The sequence below is a fragment of the Triturus cristatus genome, chromosome 1_2 (assembly GCF_964204655.1).
Source record: "Triturus cristatus chromosome 1_2, aTriCri1.1, whole genome shotgun sequence".
In the NCBI taxonomy this organism is placed as follows: domain Eukaryota; kingdom Metazoa; phylum Chordata; class Amphibia; order Caudata; family Salamandridae; genus Triturus; species Triturus cristatus.
In genome coordinates this window covers 914,119,349-914,132,482 of record NC_140580.1, presented here as the reverse complement: position 1 = coordinate 914,132,482, position 13,134 = coordinate 914,119,349, and the positions used below count along the sequence as shown (strand labels likewise).

The 13,134-nt window shown below is 49.1% G+C and overlaps 1 protein-coding gene across 6 annotated transcripts in view; it reads left to right on the top strand.

Moving 5' to 3' along the window:
• Positions 1-12,337, top strand: part of SAMD11 (sterile alpha motif domain containing 11) — a 250,260-nt gene extending 237,923 nt beyond the window's left edge. For all 6 annotated transcript variants that reach the window (XM_085609682.1, XM_085609681.1, XM_085609683.1 and 3 more), the window contains exons 12-14: positions 70-194; positions 6,354-6,464; positions 10,833-12,337. In XM_085609682.1, the coding sequence (XP_085465808.1) occupies positions 70-194; positions 6,354-6,464; positions 10,833-11,081 (485 nt within the window). In that variant the 3' untranslated portion in view covers positions 11,082-12,337. The remainder of the gene's footprint in view (positions 1-69; positions 195-6,353; positions 6,465-10,832) is intronic.
• Positions 12,338-13,134: the final 797 nt, after the last annotated feature.

Below are 13,134 nucleotides of genomic sequence, written 5' to 3'. Positions count from 1 at the left end.
GTGGCTGGATGGGTGATGTGCTTGACTTTAGCATATGGGGATTTAATTAACCCCTCTCTCTCTCCCCAGGCGCTATGGGAGGGCTCTTCATGGACGGAGAGGAGAGTCCGGCCCTAGAGGACATCAGTAAATGGACAGTGGATGAGGTGTGCAGCTTCGTGAGCGGTTTGGCGGGCTGTGCAGAGTACACTCAGGTAAGTGACTATGGGGACGAGCTCAGGTGAGCGAGGTTGCAGCGATGCAAGTGTGGCTATAGGTTTTACTTATGCAAGTGGTGGGGAGCTGGGGTTCACTTAACTAACATTGGGGACGTACTCATGAGTAGGGGTACAGTCAGCTGAGAGTTTAAGGGTTATTTTTAGATGAGTAGAGTGTTGGCGGTGCACTGAGGTGCGTGATGATGGGGTGCACTCAGATGGAAAAATAAGTTGATGGACAGAATGTAGAACAATGTCATACCAGTACAGAGATCTGGGCCTAAATCCATCGTTTTTTTGCTCACCATGCCGTTCCAGTTTGAACCAAGCCATATGCAAATCAGTCTTGACCCTGTGCCTCATGGGAACAGCCCGAACTGCCAAGCCAGGTCCTCCCTGGACTGGACACGAGCATCCTAGAACCGGTTTCGTGGTTTCACCCCTCTTCAGCCAAGATAGCTTGATTCCAGTGGCATGGAGAGCACACTCCGTCCATCAACTCCTTGTGTTTGCTTTGTTCGCCCTAAGTTGGCAGGGTATGCCCAGACGTGGGTCCCGTGCTCACTTTACCACTGGATTCAAGCTAATCTGCCTGATGACGGCTGATTAGCCAGAAACCGGTCCCAAGATGCTTGTTTCCGGTCCAGGGAAGACCTGGCTTGGCAGTTCGGGCTGGACTGTTCCCATGAGGCACAGGGTCAGACTGATTTGCATATGGCCATGTCTGAACTGGGATGGCGGAGTGAGCTAAAGAATGATGATGGATTAAACCCAGATCAGTTGACTGGGGGTGAGTGCTTGCAATGTTCAACACTCCGTCCATTATCTCCTTGTGTTTGCTTTGTGCACTCGGATGGGCCAGAGTACGGTCAGTCAAGTTGCTATGACGTTATTCTTAGGTGAGTGAAGCAGTGCTGGAGTAAATGCTAGTGATTGGCCATAAGGTTGTACCAATGACTCCTGGGTTGTGCTTAGGTGAGTGGATGGGGCTCAGGTGCGCAGTTTGACAGACATGAGAATCAGTGGTCCTGCACTCTCTTGGCTCTGTCCTTACCTTGCAGATATACCCTGCTCAGTGTCTCAGTACCCTCTCTGCTCAATATCAGTGAGTGTCCCCCCCAGGGCTCAGTCTCGGGCCCTCTCATCTGCTCCTTATAAGAAACCTCCTTTGGAGACATAATTTCCAGATCTCTTTTCCTCCCTCTCAGTCTGACTTCAAGCCTGCATGCTGGCTATATTTCTGCTTGCACGTCTGGCTCACTGCCGCGTCTTGATGGTTAATCTTGCCAATACCTAGATCAACAACTTCTCCCCTTCCTCTGCTCCAGAAGTGATTCCATCTCCTTTCTGTCCTTCCGCATCCCCCTTGGCCCTGCATCCTGTATCCTCCAGGTTTCTTTTCACACTGCAAAGAGGCAGTCTGCTTTCATCACCTCAAATGTGATCTGTTCAACATCTGTGAAATTTGCCCACTTTCGCCTTCTACTCTGTCGTCTTCCTGATTAACACTCTGGTACTCAGCTAGACTGTTGCAACCGCTTCCTCCGCCTCCCAACTCCTGTGCAGTCAGTCACAAAATACATGCTTTTGCCCTTTTATGGCTTTCCAGAACACACTTCACGCTGCAGACACCAGCAGGTGTCTACAGTTCCTCAAGCTCCTGTTAAGTTGGTCCTCGCCCTTTTTACCGTACCTCCACATATCCTGGGCACCTATCATGAATCCACCACCACTTCAAAACAAAAAAAAAGCTGATGGGTGGAACACTTGCAGTAGTCTCAGCCACTGGTAGTCGCTAGGACCGCATCCCAGCATCTTGATTCACCCACTGCGCCCCTCAAGATGGGGGCAACCACATGCAAACCCGTCTTGGCCCTGCTCCAGTGGGATCGCTTCAGCCTGAACACATCTCCACATCCGTCACCCTATATCTTCTCGAGACTCAAAACATTTTTTCCTAATTACCACTCACACTCCGCATAGGCACCTACAAGAGAACCTCCAAACACAACTTCCCTGAGGTGGAAGGCGGTTCTTCTCTTCTACTCCCGACTCTCGTATATCAAGCAGGCGCCCTCTAGACTCCGCCTTCGGTTTTGTGTTACCCTCCACTACACTGTTGTGTGTCTTGCTTGATGTGAACTGTGTTCAGTACGTTTGGTTGAGAAGCTCGTCACAATGGAAGATGGAAATCCAGTTGTGTGATGTGGGTCAGCCCTTTCTTTGCCTCTTCAGTAGAAAGAATGCTTTCTGGGAGAGTCTTGGCCCCCAGTCACGTGCCAAAGATACACAGATGGGTGAAATGTTTCTAAATTTCACTCCGGACCAATTTCACCCAGGCCCTTGCCTCAAACCTGTGTGTGGTTCCCAAAGTACCGCCCTCTGAAGTCAATATGGAGACATTGCAAACACCTGAGGCAGGCTTAGAACTCGTTGGAAAAGCACAGGTAAAGTTGGAGACCATGTATGGACAGGGTGAAGAGAAGGTAGAAAGAAAATGTGTTGGAGGGGCCTAAAGACACCCCTATGTGCCAGATTCTGACCAGACCCCTCCTGTGCTAACCCTTGGCAGCCCCCGGTGGTCAGGCTGGCATCCGCCTCTTTTCATGCCTGGCTTGATAGTACAACTGCTCCGTCCAGAAGCGCACTTCTCTCTCATCACATGATGCCTCTCTTATCACACGCTGTGTCTTTGGTGCACCATTCTCTCTTATAGGGAGCGCTTGCATTGAAATGCACGATAATCTTTTTTTTTATCTTAAAAGCAAACTGAATTATGACACGTGAAGATCAGTTTTTGTTTTGTGTATTGTCTGCAGCAGGCTTTTTAAATATTTTAAACGTGAGTGAAAATGCAAACCAGGCCAATTGGCTTTGCCATTGTTTGTTCCACTCCAAAGCAGACTGACTCCCTGTACGGGGTTAGCCGTGGGGCACCTGAAGGCGGGGGGGTGGGGGGGGGGGGCAGTGGGGGGGGGGGGGGCAGTGCGCACAGCACACGGCGCGGTGGACTGGTTGTCGTTTTTCCTTCCCCCTAGCATGGTGCTAATCCGATCATGACACGCTTCATTAAAACCACCTGCATGCGCGGCTTCCACCCGGAGGCCGCGGGCTCATGAATGTGGCTGTGTGCGGGAAGGAGGGGTAGAGGCGTGTGTGTGCGTGCGTGCGTGTTGTAAGTGTGTTAAATTTGTCTGTGTAGGTGAGTCGGGCGTGACTGCGTTCCTTGGTGCGGTGTGTGCTCGTGTGTTGGATTGGATGTTTTCTGACAGGCCGGCTGGAGCGTACACGTGTGTTTTTGAGTTTGGGTTTTCGTCTCCTGCCACGCGGGGTGGGAGGGAGCGTAAGACCTGTGTGGGCCATGTGTGAACCCCGGTCAACTGTTTGTGTGTTCAAGTCTCACCGGAAGGAAGGGAGAGCGGCGGCCCGCATGCTTCACACACAGCCCGGCTAGTAATGCGTTCCAGGCCCGGAGTCAGCCTCGCCTGACCCGCATCCAAGACCTGCTGGGAAGAGGGCGGGGAAAGGACAGAGCTCGGATCTGCAGGCCTGCTGGGCCCATGAAGGGGGGCGCCCGCCGGGCCCACCACACCGCGGAGCGCTGGGGAGGGCCCCGCCCGAGGCCCTCACCCAGGGGGAGCGGCGAGGTGTAGAGTCAGACCCCGAGCAACTCCTACCCTATGCAAGGGCAGAGGCGGCTCTCAGCGCCCCTGGAATAGGGGACCAGAATTTTAAAGCACAAACCGGGACATTTCACAAAATAGAAGATGGACTACAATTTTACTTAAAGCGAGCGCTCCTCAGCACAGAATTACAGAACAGACAGTAAGAAGATACATAAAATGTCATTTTGAAACCCAGTAGCTTTCCTGTGAATTAAATTGCGTTCTTGAAACAACTGCTAACTATCCCTGCGCTGTAAAACTTAAAAAAACACCTTCCTCTGTTCTCAAACTACCCTCTCTGAAAACCGAGACATGAGCTAATTTTCTTGAAATCGGCCCGGACAGCTGGTGAAAACCCGGGACCATCCTGTCAAATCCGGGACGGCAGGTCACCCTACCCTGGAAACACCTTTAGGGGTGACATCACTATGGAGCCTCTTGACAGGGGCACGAAGGACAGATCTCACCACGGAGGGAGGGGTGTTATGTGGGGGTGACTAGTCCTATCATTATGCACAACCCGCGGGAGCTGCAGTCACTCCTGTCCTAATAAAAAGGACACGACGCCTTAACTCAAAGGGCTGGGAGCTCGCCCGGGGAAGGGAGTCCCTTTGGTCCAGAACATGTGGGGGTAAACTCAAGTATCAGGGGGGTGGCAGGAGGAAATCTTTTGGTTTCAATAGTGGGGTACTCAAACCGTGGGGGGAGGATGTTTTGGATCTAAAATACTAGGTGAGGCCGAGTCCAATTATTGGGAGTATTTGGGTTTAAAAGTAAAAGGGGTTGTGGGTGTTAGGGCGACATGGGAAGGAGCACCCTGCAAAGTTAGCTTACCTCAAACATGAGGGGTGCTGGGATCCGCGAAAACGGGGGTTCGGGGCAAAGCTCCTGTAGGGTTCACAGCCGTAAGGAGGGGCTTGCTCAAGGGAGGGAGGGGGCTACCACCAGGGCTCAAGTCGGGGTACCACGCGGGTGGACGGCGTCCCCCCACTGATTTTACTGGGAGCTTGATAACTGGAGCCACACATTCACTCTTTGGCCTCTCTGGGGCGAGATCGGAGCTCAGTCAGAACGCTGCTCATGCGCTGGCTTCTCTGATGCAATCGCATCTAAGGGGTGAGCGAGTGGAGGCAATGAGTCTGATGGTGCAAGCCAACTTTCGTGACGTCACTTCCTGTCGTAACAACAGCGTCCCCCCACTTCTTTTTTAGGTCTCGCCTGACCCAGCGCATGCGCTGGTCTGGCGAGACATTTTGTGAGGGCTCCAAAAAGTGCTACCAGGCCAGCCTAGACCTACAGTGCATGGGCGCACGCGCGTCGCGCTTTACCGCTATTACTTTCACTTTCGCGGCCGCACGGCCGCTTTGATGTTCTCCGTGAGGCTTCAATAGATTGCAGCAGTTAAAACAAGCATTGGCATAGCCAATAGGTCTCGCTTTTGGGACCTTATAAGTGTTTAGTTATGCAACTGTTGCATGGCTAAACACTTATAAGGTCCCAAAGGCGAGACCTATTGGCTATGCCAATGCTTTTTAGGACTTGTGCCCTGACTACCACTGTGATCCAGAAAACTTTTGGTGGACATAAATAAAGAGTGGGCTGCCGCAGGGTCCACGCTGTTATCGGACTTCACAGGAGAGAGCAGTCGCTTGTTACATAACATTTGGGGGGTCTGCTTAACGGGATTTTTTTGTTTGGTTTTACGATAGTGGGGGGCTCAAACACGAGTGGAGATGCAGGGTTCACTACAGTGGGTGAGGATGATAATTGATAGCAAAGCTGCCATTTGGGTCCATCTCGAGGACAGGTTGTGGGCACCTTTTAGGGACCAGGTCAACAGGACTCATCTGAAAGGGGGTGGGGGGGGGGCATATTGAGAGGACCCACAGCACTGTTGTATCATCCCAGGAATGATTCTCAGGAGGAGGGGGGTCGGCTCAAGGTGGGCCACAGCTAAGGTGCAAAAGAGAGCACACACCACCCCATGGGAGTGGGTGCAGTGAGTATCTGCAGCATTGAAGCTTGGCTTAACCCAAGTCGAAATAGGCCTACATCTGAGCAACTTAGCCTCGAGAAAGGAACTCACTTGTCAGAAGAAAAACATCCAATGGCGTGCAGCGCTTTACACATACCCGACACTATACTGCTGTCTGTGAGAGCTGCACACGTTCTGCATTGCACAGGGGCTTAAATTCCGTCCTGTTACTACAGCGTGTCAATGGTAGATATACTGCACTGTGGAGGTATTTATAGGAGGTGGGCATGCAGCCTTCACAGAGCCAGTACACCTTAAAATCGTGTGCCTGTACTAGCACTGTACAGGTCTGTGTAAGTGGTTTACAGGTGTGTGCAAGTGGTGGATATGTACGTCATTGTTCAGGTATTCGCGCTGAACTTGCATTAGGCATTGCGTCATCTGTCTATAGTACCTGTAGATGCATCCGTGGGTCTACCTGCTGCACCCAGTAACACCCCCCTCTTCCCAACACAGGTATTCCGAGAGCAGGCAATCGATGGCGAAACCTTACCCCTGCTGACCGAAGAGCACTTACTGAACAACATGGGGCTGAAGCTGGGGCCGGCCTTGAAGATCAGGGCACAGGTAAGCTGACACAAAACAAGGCCTCATGAAGTACTTTGGCTCTGTTACACAAATTGCGTGACACTTCGCAGCCTAGACAAAGCACTACTAGGGGTCGAGTAAGCGGCTGCTCCGTTTGCTGCACAGAGTTGGTAGACTGGGGGGTTTATATTGGGGAGTGTGTGAGAAGCATCTTGGTGTCGGGTGTGAGGCTAAGTTTGTGGCAGTAAATGCACTTGTGTCTGCACTTAGGCATGGGGTGGAGCAGACAGATGAAAGAGGCATACACTTGTGTTCAATTTAATTATTTCTATATGGCAGTGGTCGAAGGGGTGGCAGTGTGCTTTATGTAGTAACCTCATTGAGACACAGGTGGACATTTGTAAGTAAACTGTGGCATACAAATGGCAGAATGGGAGTACACAGACGTACAAGAGTACAAATGTGAAGATTCAGTGCCATCCCCTTAAACATGCACAAGAGTACAAATGTGAAGATTCGGTGAGATACCCTTAAACATATACTAAAGTACAAATGTGAAGATTTAGTGAGATACCCTTAAACATGTACAAGAGTGCAAATGTGAAGATTCGGTGAGATACCCTTAAACGTATACTAAAGTACAAATGTGAAGATTCGGTGAGATACCCTTAAACATATACAAGAGTACAAATGTGAAGATTCGGGGAGATACCCTTAAACGTATACTAAAGTACAAATGTGAAGATTAGGTGAGATACCCTTAAACATGTACAAGAGTGCAAATGTGAAGATTCGAGGAGATACCCTTAAACGTATACTAAAGTACAAATGTGAAGATTAGGTGAGATACCCTTAAACATGTACAAGAGTGCAAATGTGAAGATTCAGTACCATACCCTTAAACATGCACAAGAGTACAAATGTGAAGATTCGGTGAGATACCCTTAAACGTATACTAAAGTACAAATGTGAAGATTCAGTGAGATACCCTTAAACGTATACTAAAGTACAAATGTGAAGATTGAGTGAGATACCCTTAAACATGTACAAGAGTGCAAATGTGAAGATTCAGTGAGATACCCTTAAACATGCACAAGAGTACAAATGTGAAGATTCAGCGAGATACCCTTAAACGTGCACAAGAGTACAAATGTGAAGATTCAGTGCCATACCCTTAAACATGCACAAGAGTACAAATGTGAAGATTCATTGCCATACCATTAAACATGCACAAGAGTACAAATGTGAAGATTCATTGCCATACCATTAAACATGCACAAGAGTACAAATGTGAAGATTCGGTGAGATACCCTTAAACGTATACTAAAGTACAAATGTGAAGATTCGGTGAGATACCCTTAAACGTATACTAAAGTACAAATGTGAAGATTGAGTGAGATACCCTTAAACATGTACAAGAGTGCAAATGTGAAGATTCAGTGAGATACCCTTAAACATGCACAAGAGTACAAATGTGAAGATTCAGCGAGATACCCTTAAACGTGCACAAGAGTACAAATGTGAAGATTCAGTGCCATACCCTTAAACATGCACAAGAGTACAAATGTGAAGATTCATTGCCATACCATTAAACATGCACAAGAGTACAAATGTGAAGATTCGGTGAGATACCCTTAAACGTATACTAAAGTACAAATGTGAAGATTCGGTGAGATACCCATAAACACGGACAAGAGTACAAATGTGAAGATTCAGTGCCATACCCTTAAACATACACAAGAGTACAAATGTGAAGATTTGGTGAGATACCCTTAAACGTATACTAAAGTACAAATGTGAAGATTCGGTGAGATACCCTTAAACGTGTACAAGAGTGCAAATGTGAAGATTCGGTGAGATACCCTTAAACGTATACTAAAGTACAAATGTTAAGATTCGGTGAGATACCCTTAAACATGTACAAGAGTGCAAATGTGAAGATTCGGTGAGATACACTTAAAAATACACAGTACAGTGTATGGGTCCCACTAAGGGTATATGAGCGTTGCACCTTTGGACACTCTTTGCCAGAGGGTGTACTCAATGCCAGACTGGCAACCCCACGCAGGCATTTCCCAGGTGGGTTGTTTTTTCAGGACTGCTTTTGGGTTCCCGTCCGGTTACAGTGCGCGCGTATCTATATTGGATTACACAGTGTACTTGGGCGGAGCGGGAAGGGGGGGACTCTTCGACCTTGTAGCACGCTGTACCAGGGACTAAGCTGTGCTTCTCTGTGAGGGCCTGCTCGCCCTCCCAGCTGCCCTGGCACTTAACAAGGTCTGCTGTGAAAGGGCTGTCGGCCAATGGCTCCCTGCGGACCCGCTGGCAGGAAACCAAAGCGCCCAGACTTGTGGGAAGTGGGGCCGGCTCTGCCCTGCAGACACCTTCGGTGGGGATTTCATGCCTCCGTCCTCCTTCTCCTGCTGGGAAACATTTGGCATGAAGTCGAGGTTGTTAAATATTTTACTGACAAACATATGCCCTCCCCCTCGCACTCCCTTTCTGTTGCTAAGGTCGGTGCAGCCGGGGGAGGGGCACCGAGGGGGCAGGCGTAAGCAGGATCTGGTCAGCAGTACCCTGTGCGCGCCATTTTCGTGGCCAAGTGACATGAGCACACCTTTAGTGTGCTTTTTTTTTTTTACATTGTAGCGCGAACTCGACCCGAAGGCATTGGAGAGCTTTACAGATCACCAGTTTCATTACACAAGGACGCATTCATATTTTTTCCTGGGTAGATTAAGTTATTTGTCCAGAATCACAGGATGTTGAACCGACGCCTAGAGTTTTCCAGTGTAAAACTCTCATGAGGACCCGAACACGGTAGAAGATTATGCCGCGTGGTCACCTGGGACACCAGGGCAGACACACGCACTTTTGTCTCCTTGTGAAATGAGGTTCAGGCCACTGTTATTCAGTTCGGATTTATCCTAGTGTTTGACATCCTTGGGTAGCAAACACTCTCCTTGTTGCTTGTGTTCTCATGTGGACGGAGCCTGCAATGCCTGGAGGTCCGGCCAGTGTCTCTCTCCAGCCTCTCTTTATATTCTCCTCTGCATTCTGCCCACCTCATCCGCCTCCCCTCATCATTTCTCACCTATTTCCGCATATTTTCTTATTATCTCTTCTTGGTACCCTCCCTCTCCTTCCGCCCACCCCTTACCTCTTCATCTCTTGACCCTTCCTGCCTCCTCACCTCTCTACACCATCTCTCCAAAGTAGTGGTATCTCCAAAATGCCCCCTCCTAACTCCATCCCACGCATACCTCCCACACATCGGTGACCCCAGGCACCGCTGGGCTCCCTGGGCAGGGGTGGCGGGCCTGATTGGGGCAGATCGTTAACACTACCTCCTTGTAGTCCCTGGAAGAGACTTCAAGGCGGTATTCTAGCTGGGTCAAGGCCTTTCGGTCTAGCCAGCACTCAAGCCCCCCCAGGCAAGAGAACTGATCACATATTTACAGTATTTTGGCATAATACAGCGCTGCAAGCCTTCTAGCGGCGCTGCCCTACGTCAAAATAAAAGGACAGGGATGCGCTGTCATCTACAATATACAGCGCTTTCCTTTCTGCCAGCACCAGCACACAAACTGCAGCTGAGCGCCAATGCAGCAAGGGCGTCTGTCTGTGTTGTTGGCATGATTGTTTTTTTGCAAGAAGGGAGACCTTCCTGCGCAAAAACAATCAAAGGAGGCGTTTTCTTCGTTCTGCATGTGCGAAGAGGAAAAACCGAGCTTACGCCTGCTTTAGGAAGGTGTTAGGTTTTTATGCTGCCACTAGGTTGTAAATCTGGGCTAGTGTCAAAAACCTTGGGTGTTGTCCTGGAACGCCCCTTCCACGCAGAGTAAGGCATTTCCTTACTCCATATTTACAAGGCCATGAAAAGCCATGCAGGATGTTGTGCTGTGTAGATTGTTGGATGTGATTTTTTTTTTTAATGTAGATTTATATAGCGCGAACTCGACCCGAAGGTATTGGAGCGCTTTACATGAGCACCGTATTTACTTACACATTCAGGCACGGTGAGATTAAGTGATTTGCCCAGAATCACAGGATGTGGACGCAACCCAGAGGCTCGAACCCTGGTTTCCAGCACCAAAGTCGGCAGTCTATCCGACGGCTAATTCTGACTGTGTGATGCCAGATTCTGTAGGTGTTACTCACAAAACTGCGCTGGGCACAGCTTTGAAGTCACAGCGCATTTGCGTGCACAATGCTGTCAGTGGAGTTCTGTACTGTTACCGACGGTGCAAAGCCAGATTCAATGGGGGTTATTCATAAAGCTGTTTGCGCTATGCGCAATGTTTGTTATTGTCGAGTTATGTATCTTATACTACCTATGGTCTGCATAAAAGTGTCAATGTTTTGCCATATTGACCTTTAACCCACTCCTCTCTTTCTTCCCCGCAGGTAGCCAAGCGGGTTGGCCGGGTCCTGTACATGGCAAGCTTCCCTGTGGCCTTCCCTCTTCAGCCGCCAGGGTTGCGGCCTCCTGACCGTGAGCTGGGCACGATCGAAATCCGGCCTCCATCTACGGGGAGCGCGGCCTCGCCTTACAGCGGCGCCATGATGTCCGCCAGCCGCATTTCCCCAAAGCACGAGAACGGGAACCCCCCTTTCTTGGTTGGACTCAGTGAACCTGGAAAGGCGTCTTCCTAATTGACCTCACCTTGGTTTAGAAGCCCCTGTGCTGGAACCCCAACCACCTCATTTCAAAGGGCGCGCAGCCCAGCTCTGCGGTCACCACCCCAGAGGTCTCTTGTTTGACTCACCGCCCACGCCTGAACTCTTCCTCCCGCCCTTCTCTGCGGACCCACAGCCTGACCCCATGGACCTCCATCTCAATGCTGTGGACACCCAACCAGCTTTGCAGCGGAACCTTCAAGATGAAAAATAATAAAATAAATATATTTAAAATTGTACTTTAAAACTTTTGACAAACCCTGGCCCCTCTGCCGAGCCATAACCGCATGGAGCGAGAAGAGATTATTTTTTAAATCGCACATTTAGAGGCTAAATAAACTATTCCAAAGATTTGGAAGAACATTAGACAAAGTTTAAAAACAATAAAATATATAAGTATATATTTAATTAAACTGGTTTGAAGAAAAAAAGAAAACTGTTACAGCAAGTTTGTCTCACAGCTTTGCCAAAAACGCATCTTATATAACAAGTGACCGAGAGAACTTTGCGTCTGAGGGGATCACCCCAAGATCTCAATGCCCCCCGTGTCCTACCGCTGCGTCTATGCATCTCTTGCAACTTCGACACATACCAAAGAGAAAAAAAAGGCGGGAATCCTGCCTGCGTTTACTAGGGACAATTCCAGAAGTGGGGTTCTGCATGGGATTTCTCAAAGTGGGTGGGCAAACCATATTGCTGCTTATAGGGTCCTTGTTTTGATGAAGTGGGACTTGGGGAGTCGGCACCCCTTAGAAGATGGACAGGCCAGGCTGCTGAAGTGCAGGAGTCTTTGTGGTCCTCTGCTAACTTGTGGGTACGCATATGTGCCCTCCTCACCCTCAAACCCACAGTGTGACCGCAAACGTGAACTAACACACAAAGGGTGACTTCTGGTACATACTTAAATCAAGGGACACCCGAGACACTGTCTGTGGACCCTGCCTCATTGGTCAAGTTTACTACTGTGAATGGACGATGGACCCCCTGAGACTTTGTACAGAATCCCAGAACTCTCATGGTACACCCCCCTCCCTTTATTTTTATTTTGTTTACATGTTGCACGTGTCTCCCATACTCCCCTCCCCTAAATTCTATTCTTAAAAGAAATAGCTTGGTGGTACATTTAGCATCTCTTTATATTGTAAAATAGTCGAATAAACCCATCCGTCATTATAACATCACATGAAGTGCTTCACTGCAGCGAGTTTCAATAAAAAAGAGAATCAGTGTAACCCCTGGTGTGTCTGACATTTGCATTTACTCCTGGTAGAGTCTCTACGCTTTGTTACCACGAGAGAAGCCTCCACTTTGCCTCCATTTCCAGGTTTACAAGCATGGATGTTGCTGGTGAGGATATCACACGCAGGTGCTGCTGTTCGGTCCTCCAGTGGTGGGCCTCCACACTAGGCTGCCAATTACAGGACCTCCGTTCAAGCTGCCACTCGCTAGGGGGTTTCAAGTATGGTACCACTGATGGGGCCTCATCGTTGGGCTACCACTAGAGTGGCCTCAGCATCACAGTCAATGACTAGATTGAGCATCCAGACTAGACTGCCATGGTGGGGCCTCCACCAAAGGCTGCCACAGGTAAGGCCACTACAATATTTCACCATCAAAGGGACTCCCATTTAGGCTACCACTTAACGGTCCCCCGCAACGGTGGGATTGCCATTCAGGCCACTATTGCTTATGCGGTGTTAACAGTATTTGTATCGCACAATCATGTTGCTGTTTGGTTGGTGTATTGTCCAGTGTACAAGCGAGGTAAAAAAAAAAACACCACACTAGGGTGCACAGGAACCTGTTTTATGGAACTGCTGTATTCTGGTGATGCTCTGACTTCCTTGGGACTGTGATAACTGCAAACAAAAGAAGCGATGGTGTGTTCACACAGGGTTTTGATGAGTTGATGCTGTCACTGGAGACACCTAGGTTGCACCTGTATGACTTCTGATACTATGTTGGTTGAATAAAGGAGTTGTGCTAGTGCATGTAGTGGATTGTGTAGTGTGCGGCTGTAGACATATAA